This window comes from Heterodontus francisci, unplaced genomic scaffold, assembly GCF_036365525.1.
Source record: "Heterodontus francisci isolate sHetFra1 unplaced genomic scaffold, sHetFra1.hap1 HAP1_SCAFFOLD_2192, whole genome shotgun sequence".
Lineage (NCBI taxonomy): Eukaryota > Metazoa > Chordata > Chondrichthyes > Heterodontiformes > Heterodontidae > Heterodontus > Heterodontus francisci.
Genome location: NW_027142267.1, coordinates 7495 through 28143, shown reverse-complemented (window position 1 = coordinate 28143; position 20649 = coordinate 7495). Strand labels below are relative to the sequence as shown.

At 40.5% G+C, this 20649-nt stretch overlaps 1 protein-coding gene across 4 annotated transcripts; it reads left to right on the top strand.

The window, feature by feature from the left end:
• Positions 1-368: 368 nt before the first annotated feature.
• Positions 369-14512, top strand: LOC137366890 (selenide, water dikinase 1-like). 4 transcript variants are annotated; one of them, XR_010973617.1, is made up of 6 exons: positions 369-477; positions 1035-1134; positions 9920-10132; positions 10692-10929; positions 13042-13158; positions 14037-14512. XR_010973617.1 is itself a non-coding variant. In XM_068028448.1 (5 exons), exons 2-4 carry the CDS (start codon positions 1104-1106, stop codon positions 10904-10906), a joined length of 459 nt encoding a protein of 152 aa, XP_067884549.1. In that variant the 5' UTR covers positions 369-477; positions 1035-1103; the 3' UTR covers positions 10907-10929; positions 14037-14512. The 4 variants fall into 4 exon arrangements, 3 of the variants coding, with proteins under 3 accessions (XP_067884549.1, XP_067884548.1, XP_067884547.1); XM_068028448.1 differs by lacking the exon at positions 13042-13158; XM_068028447.1 differs by having other exon boundaries at positions 13042-14512.
• Positions 14513-20649: the final 6137 nt, after the last annotated feature.

The window sequence follows — 20649 nt, the reverse complement described above, 5'->3', positions numbered from 1 at the left end:
GTAAAAACAGTGTACAGTTCTCAGATTGCATATAGGGTATTTCATACAGTTGTGCTGTGTTTGACTAAGCTTTAAAAAAAGGTCTTGTGAAATTCAGAATAATTGTGGAATTGGTATAGTTTAGCCATCAACTTGTGATATGTTTCAAAATTTTTCTACCAAACTTGTAAATATATTAGTATCCTGGGCGGATTAATTGGTCTTCCAGAATTGCTTGGCCAAGCCTTCTGTAATGAACTAACTAATTTTAATTTGTACATTTGTCCATGTTGTATATAATTCAGCAGCTATGGGTATGTAACTTAGCTGGTAAGTTAATAAATGGACAGCAAATTACTCATTTGTGTATTTCTTCATTTGTTAAAATGATTTTAAATATTTTGCAGGCCAGACAATGCAGTACCAGGCGATGTTTTGGTATTAACAAAACCACTTGGGACTCAGGTAGCAGTTGCTGTCCATCAGTGGCTTGATATTGTGAGTACTTGGACGGCAATAATAGTGCAGTATTTTGCTGTTAAGTTATTTAACATAGGCAGCTTGATTATTTATGTCCTCCCTCCACCAAAAAATAAAGTACACTACTAATTTTCAAAACACAACTTAAAACTGTTCGAGTCATAATATTTTATTTTTGTGATCGTGTTAATGAAAAGTTACTGGTAATGTCATGGTTGCAATACGATGATCCTTCAAATTTTTGGTTTGTCTTCACTGAGTTAAATATTCTGCATGTTTATCACTGACTATTTTAAAAACAATACATTTTGTTTTAAGGTATTCTGGTGGTTGAATGCCCAGATAACATGTTATATTATGGGTAATTTTAGGAATTTGCATTCCTGACTTGGAGATTTGCCTGCCTGCAGTGCACATCTCAAATTCAGACATGATTTCCCCATAATTTCCATCTGTTAAATAAATTCCTGGTGGGCGAACTTTGGTACCAGGAATGTGCATTCGTAAAATTATTCCTAATATACAAAAAGTATTTTCAGTACAATTTTATAACTGCCCCATGTTTTTACCAACAGCCAGAGAAATGGAATAAGATTAAACTTGTTGTCACTCAAGAAGATGTGGAGTTGGCTTACCAGGAAGCAATGATGAATATGGCACGATTGAACAGAACTGGTATGCCCTGAGTGATTTGTTCCATTGATGGTAGCAGACATAATATTTGAACAATTTATCTTTCAAATAAAGAAAATACTTGTGTATGTGTGCTAGACTATAAAATTTCAGAACAGTCCTATGTAAGATGTTGTTGCTGGTTTCTTCATTAATGACGAAGTGGCTTTTCTGTTAGATTGTATCTGAAAAATAGAAGTTATTGCTTAAGTGTACTTGTAATTCTCTGCCATCCTCCATGTAGAATAAAAAATACTTTTTTTCCAATTTTGTAAGTAAGTGAAAATGTAGGAGGATGATTTAACTTCAGCTGCAGCTTGGTTATTAATATAATCATTGAGCTAGGTCAGACAGCTGATTTCACCCCTCTCCTCCTCATATCTAGACGTGCTGAAGTGAGCAGGCAACCTTAAACATGTTATCAACCTGTTAAGCCTGCTAAAATTGTAGTCGCTCTTCCCACCTCTCTCCTTTCAGGCCACTGTAGGAGTATTGCTAAATACTAGCCAATCAATGGTACTGTCCCTTGTTCACCGAGAACAATCAATGTTTCTCCTTCCTGCAAATAGGTTAGTGAAGGACTTTTGGTGTTGAAATGCAAATTAATTTTCACTTGAAATACAATTGCCAAATCAGGTATGATTACATATAATCACAAATAATGGATTATTAGTCCAGCCCTCTGGATTACTCATCCAGTAACTTAACTACACTACCGTATCATCCTATTGAAGGGGTGCCAATTTGAGCATACAATACTAGTTTAGCCAACTGTCCCCAAAACTGATCATTCGGGTTTAGTGTGGTTATGGAAAAGGACAAAGCTAGACCAGGAGTGAAAGTTCTCAATTGGGGAAAGGTCAGTTTTACTCATCTGAGATGTGATTTAACAAAAGTGGACTGGAATCGTTACTTGAAGGTAAATCGTTGTCTGAGCACCGGGAGGTATTCGAGAAGGAGATAGTGAGGGTTCAGATCAAATATGTTCCCACAAAGAAGGGCAGGACTCCCAAAACTAGCACTCCCTGGATGCCAAGATGCATAGAGGGTTGAACAAAAGCAAAATACAGCAGATGCTGGAAATCAGAAACAAAAACAAAAAATGCTGGAAATACTCAGCAGGTCGGGTAGCATCTGTGGAGAGAAAAACAGAGTTAACATTTCAGGCCTGTGACTTTCATCAAATTTGTCAAAGGTTAGAAATATAATAGGTTTCAGCAAGTGAAAGGGGTTAAGGAGGTGATGAACAACAAAAGGGAAGGTCTGTGATAGGGTGGAGGGCAGGAGAGATTAAATGACAAAAGGTTTCATAGTACAAAGCCAAATGGCTTGGTAATGGGACAAGTGAAGAAATATAGAGGGTAGGATAAATTTAAAAAAGGGAAGCTTATGTCAGATACCAAGAACTCAATACTGCAGAAAGTCCAGCAGAGTATAGAAAATAGTGAGGTGAAATCAAAAAGATAATTAGGAAAGCCAACAAATAAAATATTGGCAAGTAAAATGGAGGAAGCCACAAAGATGTTTTATGTATACATAAAGAGCAAGAGGATAACTAAGGAAAAAATAAGGACCATTAGAGACCAAAAAGATAACCTGTGTGTGAAAGAGGATGATGTGGGCATGTTCTTAATGAATACTTTGTGTCTGTCTTCACAAAAGATGGAGATGTACAAACATTGTAATTGAGAAGGGGTGTGAAATATTAGATGGGATAAGCATAGCGAAAGAGGAAATATTAAGCTGTTAATCATCTTTGAAAGTAGTTAAATCCCCAGACCCAGATGAAACGTATCCAGGCTGTTAGTAGAAGCAAGGGAGAAAATAGTAGAGGCTCTGACCATCATTTTCCAATCCTCTCTGGCTACAGGCATGATGCTGGAGGACTGCTACTGTTGTGCCGTTGTTTAAAAAGGGAGAACGGGATAGATGGAATAATTGCAGGCCAGTCAGCCCAACCTTGGTGATGGGCAAATTATTGTGGGAAAAATTCTGAAGGACAATATTAAGCAGCATTTGGAAAGGCACATTAATCAGGGACAGTCAGCAGAGATTACTTAAGGGACAGTTGTGTCTGACTAACTTGATTGAATTTTTTGAGGAGTTAGTTAAGAAGGAAGGGTTGATGAAGATAGCACATTTGATGTCGTCTTCATGAATTTTAGCAAGGCTTTTGGCAGACTGATCAGAAAAATAAAAGCCCATGGCATCCAAGGGCAAATGCCAAGTTGAATCCAAAATTGGCTCAGTGGCAGGAAGCAAAAGGTAATGCTCAGCAGGTGTTTTGTGACTGGTAGCTTGTTTCCTGTGGGGTTCAATAGGGCTCAGTACTAGGCCTTTTGCTTTTCGTGGTATTTATCAGTGATTTAGACTCAAATGTAGGGGGCATAATTAAGAAGTTTGCAGTTGACACAAAGTTTACAATTGATACAAAAATTGGCTTTGTGGTTGATAATGAGGAAAAAGCTGTAAACTGCAGGAAGGTAACGGGCTGTTAGGTGGACAGAAAATTGGCAAATGGAATTTGATCTGGAGAGGTGTAAGGGAAGTGCATTTAGGGAGGGCAAAAAAGACAAGGAAATACACAATAAATGGTAGGATACTGAAGTGGAGCGGGACCTTAGAGTGAATGTCCACAGATCCCTGAAGGTAGCAAAACGGGTAGATAAGGTGGTTAATCAGGTATTCAGGATGCTTTCCTTTAATAGCTGAGGCATAGGACGTAAGAGCCAGGGAGGTTATGCTGGAACTGTGTATAAAACAGGAGTTAGGCCAGAACTCTGTGCAATTCTGGTCACTGCATTACAGGAAGGATGTGATCACACTAGAGAGGGTACAGAGGAAATTTATGAGGATGTTGCTAGGACTGGAGAATTTTAGCCACGAAGAAAGATTGGATGAGCTGGGACAATGTTCCCTCTAAGCCGCACAGCCACGCAGCAATGCAAACGTTCCCTTGCAGCTGCGTGCAAGTTGGCCAGTTTAAGTTGCTACCTGTGTGTGGCCACAGAGAAAAATTAAAGGGACCACGCACTTAAATGAATTGGCTGCACACCACAAAAAGAATTAGAGAGTACATTGGGCTGGGGTTGTTTTCTTTGGAACAGACGGGGCTGAAGGGGATTTAATTGAGGTTTATAAAATGATGAGGGGCCCAGATAGAGTGGTTAAGAAAGATCTATTTCCCTTAACAGAGCAGTCACTAACCAGGGGACATAGATTTAAAGCAGTTGGTAAAAGGATTAGATGGGCATTGAGAAATACTTTTCACCCAGGGGTTGGTGGGGGTCTGGAACCAACTGCCTGAAACAGTGGTAGAGGCAGAAATCCTCATGGCACTTAAAAAGTACTTGGATATGCACGGTGCTGTAACCTACAAGGCTATGGACCAAGAGATGGAAAGTGGGATTAGGCTGGATAGCACTGTTTTGGCTGGCATACACACGATGGGCCGAATGACCTCCTTCTGTGCCATAAATTTCTGTGGTTCTACTCCAGAATCATGCAGGAGATAACACTAGCCTTTTATTTCTTCATTACCAACGGTCCCCTGCCCGGCCACCTTCTCTTCCAACAATTAGTGCGAGGAGCTTGTGAACCTCTTTTATCACGAAGATGGAGGTCATCCGTTTATTTGTCTCTACCCTACTCCCCTTCCCTTTGTCTTCCGAGTCAAACCTCCCACAAGGTTCTCCTACCCTGATCTTTTTCTTTTCTGCCATCCCCAAACCCTTTTTCAATTCACCTTATCCATGAGATCCACCTTGACCCCATTCCCACTAAAACGCTGACCACTAAACTTGCCTTCTTGACCCCATGCTAACTGACGTCATAAATGGTTCCCTGTCCTCAAGTACTGTCCCCCTTCCATTTTTAAACCACAGTCGTCATCATCTCTTCAAAAACAAACAGCTTTCGATCCATCTGACCTTGCATGTTACTACCCCAACTCCAATCTCCCTTTCCTCTCAAGTCCTTGAATGTGTATTCACCTCCCAAATCCATGCCCTTCATTCCTGCGACTCCATGATTGAATCTCTCCTAATCTGGTTTCCACCACTGCCACTACACTGAAATGGCCGTAATCAAGGTTACAAATGACATCCTCTCTGACCAACTATGTGGCCATGTTGCACTATCCCTCCTCAACCTCCTGTACCTCACTATAGGCTTCACCATTGTGGACTACACCATCCTTCTCCATCTCTCTTCCATTGTCCAGCTCAGTGGCATAGTTTGTTCTCGCCTATTTGATTGCAGCCAGCCTTTCTTCCCGTCTAAGCACTATTGTCTCTGGAATTCCCCATGGATCCTTGGCCTTCTCCTCTTCCTCGTCTTTGTGGTGCTCTTGAAAGACTCCAAAACTTCCATATGTGTTGTTGGCACCGAGCTCTGTCTCTGTGTTGTCAGACGACTTGCCCGACATCCAGTCTTGGATGAGCTGGAAATTCTTCAGTTAAATATTGAGAAGATAAACCTATTGTCCTTGGGCCCCTTCTGCATTCCATACATTTGCTAAAAATTACATCCCCTTCCCTGTATTCTCAAGAAGAGGTGTGCCACATAAAATTTATTTTGGGATGATGAGCACAGAGGATTTTGATGGTATGACTGCAAATTTTTCAGATCTTTGACAGGACGCATTAAGTGCTGAAATATCCTGTTTAATTTTTAATGGGTTAGTTATAATGTTCTTTTCATATTTGTCATGAAGTTTTTTTGTTTGAACACAATACATACTGTATTTTTAAAAAATGCGTGTGCTTGCTTGACTAAGCACTGCATTGTCGGAGACACTGATTAGATCAAAGCCATTGCAAGAGTCATCCTGTAACTCACGGAAGGTTCTTCCCTCCTATCTTGACGGTGTTTAATCCTGCTGGGCTGCAGTTTCACTGGCACCAATGGCCCTCCAGTACCACAACAGGTGACCTTGACGTGAGTCCAGGCACGGAATGTTGGAAAACTCTCTTTGTCCAAGGCTACACCTAGTCCTTTCTTTGCCCAACAGGCACACGTTTTAACATAATTCATTGCAAAGTGGTCGGTCATACCACTGGAATATTGTTCACATTTTTATTGTAGAATTTTTTTAAAAAATCTTGTTTCCTAATGACATAATTCTGCTCCATTCCCCATAATGGTCTCTGTCACTGCTTCCAGCTACGTACTGATACTACTCTGGGGTCCAAACACTAGTACACCCTGTGGACTGGAATTCCGGATCATCTTGTAGTTTTGTGAGATCATCAGTTCCCATGAGCAGCACTGTTTCATCTTTTGGAGCAACAGTTAGCATAAAGTAGGAGCCAACAGCAGTGATTCAGGCTGCTTCTTTGAACTTGGGGAAGGAAGAGAAAGAAGAGCAGTGGAGTGTCAACGTACATAAGAGGGAAAGGGATTAACACTGAACTGGTAAGGGGAAGAAATCTAGAGTATTTTAACAATCAGATTTAGCAACTGTGAGCAATAATAGATACACAATATAGCCTGCAGTCTCTCTGCAAGAAGTAAGGAAATTTCCCACAAATTTCCTTTGTTCCTGTTCAAAATTGAGGACTTATTTTGCACCATAGGCATGTGGCAGGCAACTGGCATTCTGATTTAGATGAGCTGAGTTGACACAGAGCAGTGATCAAACTTGGAATTTTCTTGGTTTATGCAGTTCAGTACTACATTTATCTGATGAGCCATATGAGAAACTGGCCCAGTCATCAATTTAATCAAATTGCATTAATAGTGGCTGTTTTATTTTATAAAGAAATTGTCACGACCAGGTGAAAAAGGTGTCTAGGGGTCTTTTAAAATAAGAACCAGAAATGCTGGAAATACTCAGCAGGTCTGGCAGCAACTGTGGATGGAGAAGCAGAGTTAATGTTTCAGGTCAGTGACCCTTCATCTAGGGGTCTTTTACTGTCTTCACCTGGTCTTATTGTAACGGGGTTTGATTTTTAAACACACTTGTGATTTGAGCTGCCTCCTTGGTGAATCCTTGTTCACCACTTTCCAATTATAAGGCAAAGAAATGAACACACCAGGTTTTCTTTAGGCTTAAAGAAGAAAAGTGAAATTTATTAAAACTTACGCCTAGCAATACACACTGCACCCCACGCTAGCATGCATATGTGATACGCATATGCAAATAGAGACAGAAAAGAGCAGGAGAAAAATAAAATGGAGAGGTTTGAAACAATATCAGAAGAGGGTTTCTTGTTACTGTTTCTGTGTTTCCAGCTCACCATGGAGTCTTTGATTGTCGGAAGCTCTTACTTTTTGTTGGGGCCCAGTATTCTTCTTAAACCTTGTTCACATAGACTTTTCTCTCTTTGAGTTTACGTGTCTTCAGTGGTTCTTCAGTTCCATGAGAAAGAGATGGGAACAGACAGGAGAGAGGTCTTTTCAGTGCAGGAGCCAACAGCCTGCTGATTTCAAAATCCCTGTTGGAAGTTCAAATTCAAAAAAACTCCAACAGTCAGCCAGTCATGTGACCAAATTGTTCTGACCACATCTGTTTGTATATTTGGCCATCTTGGCAGTTAACCTGGAATAGCCTTTCCCCCTTCAATGTCTGGTAATCATCATTGTGGATTAAATTGGATCAGGGAATAGCTCCTTTGTCCTTTGAAGTACTTGTCTGTTGATATGCTAATGTCTGTCTCCAGCCAAAGTCTCCAATTGTTTTTTAAAGCAAGTTCTTCAATAGTTTAAAATCAATGTTCATGTGGCGAAATTAATTTCCTCATTCTTGGCAGGTGGGGGGGGGGGCTTGTCTCACAAAAGCTAGAACATTGCTTTTTCCAGCTCATGAATGTGGAGATTTTGCTACAGCTAAGTTGCTTGCTTAAATTGAAGTTTCCAGCACAACAGCAACCCCTTCTCAAATTAGCTGTTAATAAGTTTTAAATCATTTGAGTATTTCTAACATTTTTTAAAAATACGATGACTTTAGGGAGTTTGTTTTCAACTGAAAGCTGTTCAAAGTCCTTATTCTTGATTCACTGATTAGCCATTGAATGGAGAACTTGTAGCTACGCTGTTCTAGGACAGGAGTGAGTTTCAAAGGCATTCAGTGCTGAAATAAGATCTTTCATGTGATGTTTAGAAATTCATATTGTAGTCATACCTAATGTCAGTTCCTGATTTATTTGCACAAGTGTCCGTGTATATCTGTTATAAAAGAACAATTACGGTACAGAAGGAGGCCATTCAGCCCAATGTGTCTGTGCCGGCCGAAGAAAACCTAGCCACCCAATCCAGTCCCACATTCCAGCACCTGGTCCAAAGCCTTACAAGCTACAGCACTTCAGGTGCATGTCCAGGTACCTTTTAAATGAGCTGAGGGTGTCTTCCTCCACCACTGATCCGGGCAGTGAATTCCAGACACCCACCACCCTCTAGGTGAAAAAGTTTTTCCTCGTGTCCCCTCTAATCCTTCTACCAATCACCTTAAATCTGTGCCCCCTGGTAATTGACCTCTTCGCTAGGGGAAACAGGTCCTTCCTGTTTACTTTATCTAGGCCCCTTATAATTTTGTACACCTCAATTAAGTCTTTACTCATAGCTGCAACTTTCAAACCTTGGCAACGTTCTTGTAAATCTCCTCTGTACTCTCTCCAGAGGAATTATGTCCTTTCTATAATGTGACCAGAACTCTGTGCAATACTCCAGATGTGGCCTTACCACAGTTCCAGCATTACATTCCTGCTTTTGTATTCTATACTTCGGCCAATAAAGGAAAGCATTCCATATGTCCTGCCACCTTCAGGGATCTGTGGACATGCACTCATGGGTCTCTCACTTCTACTCCTCTCAATATCCTCCCGCTTATTGTGTATTCCCTTGCTTTGTTTGCCCTTCCCAAATGCATTACCTCACACTTCTCTAGATTGAATTCCATTTGCCACTTTTCCGCCAACTCAACCAAACCGTTGATATCATTCTGGAGTCTCCAGCTATCCTCTTCACTATCAACTACACAGCCAATTTTTGTGTCATCAGCAAATTTCCCAATCATGTTTCCCACATTTAAGTCCAAATCATTAATATATACCACAAACAGTAAGGGATCCAACACTCAGCCCTGTGGAACGCCACTGGAAACTGCTTTCCATTCGCAAAAACATCTGTCGGATAATACCCTTTGTTTGCTGTCCCTGAGCCAATTCCAGATCCAACCTGCCACGTTCTCCTGTATCTCTTGGGCTTTCATTTTATTGACCAGTCTGCCATGCTTTACTAAAATCCATGTAGACCACATCCATTGCACTGCCCTCATCAGTCCTTCTTTTCACTTCCTCAAAAAATTCTTATCAGGTTAGTAAGACATGACCTTCCCTTAACAAATCCATGCTGACTATCCCTGATTAATCCGTGCGTTTCTAAGTGGCAGTTTATCCTGTCCCTCAGAATTGATTCTAATAATTTACCCACCACTGAGGTCAGACTGACTGGCTTATAATTACTTGGGCTATTCCTCGCACCCTTTTTAAACAATGGTATAACATTTGCTGACCTCCAATCCTCTGGCACCTCGCCCATATCAAGTGAGGATTTGAAGATGATCCTCAGCACATCGGTTATTTCCTCCCTGGCTTCCTTTAACAACCTAGGATGCAAACCATCCGGCCCTGGCGATTTATCCACTTTCAGGGATGTCGGACCCTCTTGTACTTCCTCTCTCATTATGCTTATTGTATCTAATATTCAAGTCTGCAACGTATCTGCAAACAAGTTACAATATATGCCTGTTAATACAATAGCATTTCTGACCTCATTTTCTGTTCTGCAGCTGCTGGCCTTATGCACACATTCAATGCACATGCAGCCACAGATATTACAGGCTTTGGGATTCTTGGGCATGCTCAGAACCTGGCAAAACAGCAACGAAATGAAGTTTCATTTGTTATCCATAACCTGCCTGTCCTCGCTAAGATGGCGGCCGTGAGCAAAGCATGTGGGAATATGTTTGGGTTGATGCATGGCACTTGCCCTGAAACATCAGGTAATTTTTATGAATATTATTTTTGCAAGTGAGTGATTTTTAATGCTCATATATCCCTGAAAGCTACAAAGCATACCATATAGGGCTGGGCAGACAGGCAGTGACAGTTCTGCAATGTAATTGGAATGTCAGCTTGGCTCAGTTGACTCTGGCCTCATAGCAGGATTTAAGCTCATAATCTAGTCCGACACTCCAATTGCTGAATTATAATTTTGTGGGTGCTCGCCATCATCCAATACTTTGCCCAAATGGGCACTCTTCATATTTGAGCCTGTAGAACCATTAGTGCTCTCTGACTCTCTGGTTTTGCAACTGAGCTCAACATGTCCTCCTTCATGTTTGCACTTGTAAGCTGCGCAGTAAGAATCCCTGAATGATGAACGGGAGCAGGATCCTGGCTATTTCTTGGTATCCCATAACTAAAGGGTATATACCGAGAGCCCTCTATAATGGCTGTATAATTACATGAGCAGATACTAACTAATTACTTCAGTTTTAGCTATCATCATGTTCTGATGGTGGCATAAGATGCTGACTTGTGAAATATGCTTATTTGCAGGAGGCCTTTTGATCTGTCTTCCACGGGAACAAGCAGCCCGGTTTTGTGCAGAAATAAAATCACCAAAATATGGTGAAGGTTATCAGGCATGGATCATTGGAATAGTAGAAAAGGGCAATCGTACTGCCAGGATCATAGACAAACCACGGATCATCGAAGTAGCTCCGACAGTTGCAACACAAAATGTCAATCCAACTCCTGGTGCCACGTCTTAAAAGAAAAAACGCACACAGAAAAGGTGACATTCATTGCAGTTCTGATGCCATCCCAAAAAACTTTGTAAATTTAACTTGTCTGCCTAGTGTCGGCCTTTTGGCAGATCATGCGTGGATATAAAATAAATCCATTGCCTTGTTTTTCTGTTACATTAACTGAAGATGCACCTAATACTAAGGCAGCTTCTAAGTTGAGAACTTAATATACGATACTGTTGATTCATTTTGAATCTTTAGACACTTGCTGTCTGTGCCGCATAGGCTCTCTTAAAGTGCTTCACATAGAGCACACCTTACCAACGGCAGTGCAGCAGCATTTCATTTGGTCACTATATTAGATGAAAACTACTTGTCAGCAAATTTGTTGCCTTGAAAGCTTTTCAGAAAGTTACAGATTGCAGTTGTTATAACAATTAATGGAATGCAGCAGTTTGCATGATTTCATTTGGTCTTTGGTTTGTAATGTTTATTCACACAGTTAAGATGTAATGTTAGTGTTGACTTTACTCAGTTGCTCTGTCTGTAAAAACGAGTAGGTCTTCTGTGCTATATTCGCATGGCCAGCACTTCACTTGGAAGAGAAGTATTTCTTTCCAATATGGTAAATCTTAAACGATAATGTTATCATGGTATGTTTTCTATTATTTTGTAGCAGACACAGATGTATGTGCTAGTTTACACTGTGGTTTGCTGTTATATCATGCAGAAAATGTTGCAGACCAAACGAAAGGCTACTGTAAAATACTCTAAGATTGAAGCTCAGATTGAACTACACTATGACTTTTTTAAAAATATAATCAATTATGTTGACATGTGCTGTGGTTATTAGTGTTTAATACATTTTATATTTTGTAAAGTGATATCTGCATCTGCTTTTCTATAAATACAAATAATCTCTAGCACAATGCTACTTTGCTTTTATTTTTTTAATTATGCTCTATTGATTCTCTGTTCTCTTAAACTTGATTTATATCACTTATGTCACATCTTGAAGTTGAACATAATATTCTAATGAATATTTGAAGTTTCTCCTCTTCTCCCCACCCCTTCCGCCTTCTTGTATGTTACTTTGTAAGCACATGCCTTTGTTTCTGTATCATATATGTTAAAAGTGTATTACGATTGAGATTTTGTTACTTGGGGGCCTTTTATTTGCTGCTTTCCCCACACCCCCTCCTCCCTTCCCAATAGAAGTTTCACAGCACAATAACCCAGTTCATTAAATTGGAGATTTGTTGAAATAGTTGTTGATTTTATTTTTCCTATTTCCCCATCACCCTTGCATTAAGTTATTTTGATTACTTTGTTCTCTAAGGCAATTTGCAGAAATGCAGTGTGAGATAAAATAACTGACTTTGGGTTCAAAATTCCATGTGCAGCTTTTCAAGCATAGCTGATTTATTTGCTCTAATCTATGCTAACTTCATGGTGAAATGCAATTTATGTCTCTGTTTGTGCATCCATGTTTGGGAACTTGGGCCCCCTGAGGAATTGAATATTTAATTTTTTTTTGAAACAGTTCTCTTCAAATAGAAGGGTGTTGCTGTCTGTGTGCTCTGAAATTTTACTTGACATCAGTTAATGTCCTGTCAAGATCAGCTGAAAGGTGTGTCCGTAATAACACAAGGTTATTCTGTCTGTTCATTCTACCATTATTGTCTCCTGGAAAAAACAGTGATAAACTTGCCCTCCTATAGCAACAATAGGCACCCAATAAAAACTTTTAAGCTGTCCATAATAGACAAACTATGAACAAAACAGATAATTTAAAGGCCAAATGTTAGAAATATCAGGATCAACACGTGGCAGATCTGAAACTAGATGTTTACATCAGTTTTTGCAGATGAAGCCATAAAACATTTGGGATCTAGTTGTGCATTCAGCATCTTCTGCATTTTACTGGGGTTTTCAGGTATGTCGTACCTCTGGGAAAGTCCACATGGTGGGCAATGTCTCCAGTGATTTGTATTTTGATGTCACTAAGAACCAATGTCAGATGACACTGAGCCCTGTTGTGGGAGTGGCAGTTTTCTTTTCCTGTGTTAAGTACAATGGTAATGTTTCAGGTACAACCCCTCACCTGTTCTGTCAAAGCGTTCTACCTGAAAGGTTAATTTTTTCTCATTTCTCCACAGATGCTGCCTGCCCTGCTGAGTGTTTACAACAATTTCAGTTTTTGTTTCCAACTTCCAGCATCTACAGTATTTTGCTTTTAAGGAACAATGCTGTGTGCTCCTAGCATAGACTGTTTAGTGAGTTCATCATGATATCTAATCTCTTGAGTATTAATTTAAGCCATTCTGAATCATTACATTGATTTTATTTAAAATTCACTTTTTAAAAATTTGTGCATTGATGCAACTGGTGCTTTTCTGGTTCACACCCATGAGTTGGAGCGGTTTCCAAATTTTAAATTTTGTTGCTTGTATTCCTCAAGTAAGTGCCAGTTTGCTGCTCGCATGGTACCAATTAATATCTTTCAGCACACTAACTTGTTCAAGTGATTCAACTTTGTTTTTTTACAGTTGCCGATGGCTAAAAGTATTAATATCTGTCATCTAAGCATGACACCTAAAGCATGCATTTGAGAAAACTCAAGGAATTAAATGACATATACCATAATTTTTAAGCAAATGTGAAAAGAAATAGGTCATAGAGTCATTTATGGCACAGAAGGAGGCCATTCGGCCCATCAAGTCCATGCTAATGAGGCTTATTTTTTGATCTTCCAAAATAACAGGGCTGCAATAGAGTGATGCTGCTTCCATTTTTTTTTGAAACGAGTGAAGCATGTACCTGGGAACTGTAGAGACCGTTTGCCTTAACATCAGTGCTGGGAAAACTGCCCAAGAGCATTCTAGAGAATGCTATCCATGTTCACCTATATTGTGTAAAGGCTGTAAGAAAGAATTGGCATGATCGAATTTTAAAAAAATAAATGGCTGTGCCTTAGAGATCTTAAATTCTGGGAAGGCTTTTTTGATGAGGGTAATCCGGTGGAATTTCCATTGTATAAATTTTGCTTACTGTTAATACTACAGTTCTGAATCTAATAGCAATTTTTTTTAAACTAACCCTTTGAAGCTTCTCAAATAGAGTGGATACAAATCTATTTGTTTTCTGAAAACAGGTTTAAGTTGTAAAGGTAAAAGGAATCTATACAAAGCATTAAGACTGAATCCTACCTCCTGTTTGAAGAGAACCACATTTAAAGTGGATGATCCTGAAGCTGTCCAGTGGCAATGAATCTACACCATTTGGATATAAGCATCTATTGAGAATAAATACTGAATTGTTTCTAGCAATTTGTTTCAATTTACGAACACGTCAGCCTCCTTTATAAGCGTAGGACCAGCTGGACAAAGGACTGCAGAACCTGCATGGGAGTTCTGACAAGCCAAATATTTAAAAGGTTTTTTTGTCTGAAATAAGCTGCTTTATAGACCAGTATTTTTGTTGAAGATTTTGGAAAACCAAATGCTGGCAGTTTGATCCACGTTGAGCTTCAAGCACCTTTGTAAATCAAGAGACCAAATAAAAAGTGAGAAAAACTGTACTTGTCACTAATTCTGATCTCAAATAAAATCTGAAAATTGTGGTCACAAATGCAGGTGTACGATCATAATTTTAGTTTTCTTTTACCCATGTTTGCTGCCATTTTAATGCTCTTAAGCCTGACATAGATAGCACTGACAGAGGGGAAACTTGTTTGCCGGCATCAGATTGATCATTGTCCTCTACTGACAAACTTGTAAATGAAAGATCGTATCCATCATTTGATCTGTCTCAAATAGGTCGATGAGGAATACTGCTGAGGTTGTTCTATTTATCTTGAGACTAGCTAAAAAGGCTAATATTTTGAGCGATCTAGTATACAAACATAGAAAATAGGAGTAGGCCAATCGGCCCTTCGAGCCTGCTCTGCCATTCATTATGATCATGGCTGATCGTCCAACTCAGTAACCTGTTCCCTCTTTCGCCCCATATTCTTTGATCCCTTTAGACCCAAGACCTATATCTAACTCCTTCTTGAAAACATACAATGTTTTGGCCTCAACTGCTTTCTGTGGTAGCAAATTCCTTAGGCTCACCACTCGCTGGATGAAGAAATTTCTCCTCATCTCAGTCCTGAAAGGTTTACCTCGTATCCTTAGACTATGACCCCTGGTTCTGGACTCCCCCACCATCGGGAACATCCTCCTGCATCTACCCTGTCAAGTCCTGTTAGAATTTTATAGGTTTCTATGAGATTCCCCCTCACTCTCTCTCCTCATATGTCAGTCCTGCCATCCCAGGAATCAGTCTGGTAAACCTTCGCTGCACTCTCTCTATAGCAAGAACATCCTTTCTCAAATAAGGAGACCAAAAATACACACAATATTCCAGGTGTGGCCTCAGCAAGACATCCCTGCTCCTGTACTCGAATCCTCTCGCTATGAGGGCCAACATTTGCCTTTTTTAACCACCTGTTGGACCTGCATGCTTACCTTCAGAAACTGGGGTACGAGAACACCCAGGTCTCGCTGCATTTTTACAGAATCTCAGAATTGTTACAGCGCAGAAGCAGGCCATTTGGCCCATTGTGTCCGCACCAGGTCTCCAAAAGAGCATTTCCCTCAGTTCCCCTGCCTTCTCCCCATAACCCTGCACATTCTTCCTTTTCATATAACTGTCTAATTCCCTTTCCCTGTCTGCAAGGGATAGCCCTTATCTCCAAGAAGCCACCGCACCCCCCGCCCTTTATTTTATAGTCATTCAGATAATCTTCCTTCCTGTTTTTGCAACCAAAGTGCATAAACTCACATTTACCCACATTATACTGCATCTGCCATGCAATAGCCCACTCACTCAACTTGTCCAAATCACCCTGAAGCCTCTCTGCATCCCCCTCACAACTCGCCCTCCCACCGTTTTGTGTCATTTGCAAAGTTGGAGATATTACATTTAGTTCCCTCATCTAAATCATTAATATATATTGTGAATAGCTGGCTGGGGTCCTAGCACCAATCCCTGCGGTACCCCACTAGTCACTGCCTGCCATTCGGAAAAAGACCCATTTACCCCTACTCTTTGTTTCCTGTCTGCCAACCAATTTTCTATTCATCGCAGTACACTACCCCCAATCCCATGCGCTTTAACTTTACACGCTAATCTCTTATGTGGTACTTTGTCGAAAACCTTCTGAAAGTCCAAATAAACCACAGCCACTGGCTCCCCCTCATCAACTCTACTATAGTTACATCCTCGAAGAATTCTAGTAGATTTGTCAAGCATGATTTCCCTTTCGTAAATCCATGCTGACTCTGCCCCGATTCTACCACTGTTCTCTAAGTGCTCTGCTATAAAATCTTTGATAATGGACTCTAGAATTTTCCCCACTACCGATGTCAGGCTGACTGGTCGATAAGTCCCTGCTTTCTCTCTACCTCCCTCTTTAAATAGTGGGGTTACATTAGCTATCCTCCAATCTGTAGGAACTGTTCCAGAGTCTATAGAATCTTGGAAGATGACCACTATTTCTAGGGCCACTTTATTAAGTATTCTGGGATGCATACCATCAGGCCCTGGGGATTTATTGGCCTTCAATCCCATCAATTTCCCCAACACCATTTCTCTACTAATATTGATTTCCTTCAGTTCCTCTCTCTCACTAAGCCCTGTGTTCCCCAACATTTCTGGTATGATATTTGTGTCCTTTGTGAAGATTCAAGTAGAATAATATAACAAATAGGAGCAAGAGTAGACCCTTCAAGCCTATTATGCCATTCAATACAATTATGGCTGATCTATCTCAACTCCACCTTCCTGCACTATCCCCAAATCCCTCAATTCCCTACATACCCAAAAATCTTAACAATCTGTCTTGAATATACTCAATGACCAGCCACAGCTCTCTGTGGCTGTAACTTCACAAAATGACTAAAACAGAGGGGAGGGAATAACAAAAGACAAGAGTGAGTAAAGATATGAAAATGACTCATAACAAAATGGCGAAGAGATTTTACACAGATAAAGTCGAAATATAAAGAAGAATAGGCTAGAGTGACAGTAGAAGGGGAGTTGTAGTGGTGGGTATGTTACTGGTCTTGTAATGCAGGGCCTGAACTAATAATCACTAGATTTGAGTTCAAATCCTGCCATGGCAATTTGTAAATGAAGTCAGTTAATTAAATAAATCTGAAATAAAAAGATAGTCTCAGTAATGGTGACCAAAAAACTATTGGGTTGTTGTAAAATTGAAACCCAACTGGTTCATTACTGCCCTTTAGGGAAGGAAACTTGTCTTTACATAGTCTGTCTATATGTGTCTCCAGACTCATGTCAATGCAGTTGACTTAACTGCCTAGCAAGCTGCTAAAGTGGCTCACCACCATCTTGAGGGCAATTAGGGATGGGCAATAAATGCTGGCCTTTTTAGCAATGCCTGTAAATGCATACGTTTTTAAAAAGCAGACCCAATGAAGTTGTTCAAAGCATTCACCTAATCTGTGTTTGGTCTCCTTAATATTGAGAAGACTGTGCTGTCTACAGTAAACATGTTCTAATAGATTGCGGGAGGGGCATGTACAATACCTCTTGTAGAGTTCTGGGGACTGGTAGAATGGTGTGGGATTAAGGAAATGGATACATTTTACATTTATTATCATTGTATAAGTAATTTGAGCAGTGCGACATTTTACTGGGTGATGGAGAAGTGGGTTATGTGATCTGGGGAAAATTAGGGAGGGGAAAATGCACTTGGTACGGGAATCATGTTGTGAAATGGAAGGTTGGGCAGGTGCAGAGGCAAGTGGGATGGAAGATGAGGACAAGAGGGACCCTGTGTTGTACGAGTAAGGAAGAACTGGCAAGTACAGAGGCATGGAAAATAGACAAATGTGACCGTAGCTGTGAAAACCTTGAAGTGCAACAAAGACATTTTAGAAGCTCAATTGAGCAGCATGCAGTATTCCTAAGTGTCAGCTGTGAAATGTGTTTTAGTTAACATTAAATGAAAAGTAGCAGCCAATCGCAATAGATGTGCAATAATGATTTTGCACTACCGAAGCAGCTAATAATTTGAGACCTATATATTTTGAAAAGACTGAAAATTTCCTCTGGGTATTACCTGGCGGGGTAGATACTGAGAGGATGTTACACCTTGTGGGTAATCTAGAACAATGGGGCACTGTTTCAAAATAAGGGGTCTCCCATTTAAGATGGAGGTGAGGAGGAATTTCTTTTCTCCGGGTCGTTAATCTTCAGAATTCTCTACCTCAGAGGGCAGTGCAGGCTCGGTTAGTAAATATATTCAATGCTGAGTTAGTCAAATTTTTGATCTATAAGTGAGTCCAGGGTTATGGGGGGGGGGGGGGGCAGGCAGAAAAATGGAGTTGAGGCCACAATCAGATCAGCCATGATCTTACTGAATGGCAGAGCAGGCTTGAGGGGCCAAATGGCCTACTCCTATTCCTATTATGTTCTTAAGTTTACCCTATCACTACATAGAGGAACAGTAACATTGGGTGAAGAGGTGTGAAACCAGACAGAGAGGGAGAGAGATACACACAGGCACCGGTGATTAATGAAGGGGATCATAACAGGAAACAGTAGGAGGGAAAAGTTGGAGCAAGGGTGAAAATTTAGAGGAGCTCATCAAGAGACAATAGAAGATCACAGTAGAGAAAGGTGTAAGTCAACAGCAATGACAAACTAAAAGTGTTTTTGTTTAGATCCAGAGCCAGACCAACGTTTAACATTGTTTACTGACGGGCAGTACATTATCTCTAAAATCGTGAGTACATCCTGTTTTTTCCCCCCTCCCCTTTGCCCACCCCTCCATCCTACAAACAGTCTAACTGCACTGGCTCCAGTTTCCAAGCACACACAAAAATGATGGCCTTTTAGGTTGTAAGTCAGCAGAATGTCAAATGGTGGAACTGTACAACTGCCAAAATTAGGAAGTTGGAAATTACTATTTCTTATTCATTTGTGGGATGTGGTCGTTATTGGTAAGACCAACATTTATTGCCCTTCAGCTGCATTCTTGAATGCTAGGCCATTTCAGAGGGCAGGTTTCCCTCTGTAAAGGACATCAGTGAACCACACGGGTTTTTATGATAATCCAGTCGTTCCATAGTCATCATTACTGATACTACCTTTTAGTTCCAGATTTATTTAATTAACTTAATTTAAATTCCCCAGCTGCCATGGTGGGCTTTGAACTCTTGTCACCAGGTAATAGATCCAGGCCTCTGGATTACAAATTTAGTAGCATAAGCAGTAGACTACAATACGCTATATAGTTCCTCAAACTTATTCTTCCGCACACCGTTGCCATTTGGATTTTCATGTTGTATGTGACCTTGTTTTCCAAGCTCCAAACAGACGCTGAAATAGCAATACCTGAGTTATGCAAAGAAACTGCTCAATTAGCATAGAAATAATTGGTTCGCTCTATAAACAGAATAGACTTGAGACAGTGGTGTAGTGGTAATGACACTGAACAAGTTAGTAATCCAAAGGCCTAGGCCAATACCCTGGGCACGTGGGTTCAAATCCCACCATGGCAGCTGGTGGAATTTAAATTCAATTAAATAATAAGTTCAATTAATTGATAAAATCTGGAATTTAAAGCTAATCTCAGTAATAGTGCCATGAAACTATCATCGATTGTCATAAAAACCCACCCGGTTCACTAATGTCCTTTAGGGAAGGAAATCTGCCATCCTTACCTGATCTGGCCTACATGTAACTCCAGACCCACAGCAATGCGATTGACTCTTAACTGCCCTCTGAAATGGCCTAGCAAGCCACTCAGTTGTCAAAGGCAATTAGGGATGGACAATAAATTCTAGCCTTGCCAGTGACACCCCCATCCCATGAAAGAATTTAAAAAGTGTAGAGTATTGATTTAAGGAAAATGATGACGGTGTAACTCATTTGTGTTGATGTCATTTGAGAGTTATGTTCAGTTTGTACCACTGAAAGAGATAGACTTGGATTTAATTAGCACCTTTCATGACCTCAGGCTTTCCCAAAGTACTTTACAGCTAATGAAGTACATTTTTTAGCAGTGTAGTCACTGTTATAATGCAGGAAATGTGGCAGCCAATTTGTGCACAGCAAGCTCCCACAAGTAGTGGTGTGATAATGACTGGATAATCTGTTCAAGGGTAACCATTGGCCAGGGCACAGGCAAGAACTCCCCTGCTCATTTTCAAAATAATGCCATGGAATCTTTTACATCCACTTGACAGGGCAGACGGGGCCTCAGTTTAACGTCTCATCTGATAGATGGTACCTTGACCAGTGCAGCACTCCCTCACTACTGCACTGGAGAATCAGCTTAGATTATGTGCTCAAGTCTTTAGATTGGGACTTGAGCCCGCAACCTTCTGACTCAGAGTCCTACCAACTGGACCTGGTATATATCTTCTGTGTATGGACTTAAAATACACTGTGGTGAGGTAATTTTTTAAAATTCATTCATTGCATGTGGGCAGGCCAGCATTTATTGCCCATCCCTCATTGCCCCTGAGAAGGTGGTGGTGAGCTGCCTTCTTAAACCGCTGCAGTCCATGTTCCATGATTTTGACCCAGCGACAGTGAAGGAATGGCGATATAGTTCTAAGTCAGGATGGTGTGTGGCTTGGAGGGGAACTTGCAGGTGGTGATGTTCCCATGCATCTGCTGCCCTTGTCCTTCTAGGTGGTAGAGGTCACAGGTTTGGAAGGTGCTGTTGAAGGAGCCTTGGTGCGTTG

What these genes read in the sequence shown, in the direction of transcription:
- LOC137366890 (XM_068028448.1), top strand. Translation starts at nt 1,104, where the DNA reads ATGATGAATATGGCACGATTGAACAGAACTG. An exon ending in GGCACGATTGAACAGAACTG is followed by an intron (nt 1,135 to 9,919) that starts GTATGCCCTGAG and finishes TCTGTTCTGCAG; the next exon opens with CTGCTGGCCTTATGCACACA. An exon ending in CACTTGCCCTGAAACATCAG is followed by an intron (nt 10,133 to 10,691) that starts GTAATTTTTATG and finishes GCTTATTTGCAG; the next exon opens with GAGGCCTTTTGATCTGTCTT.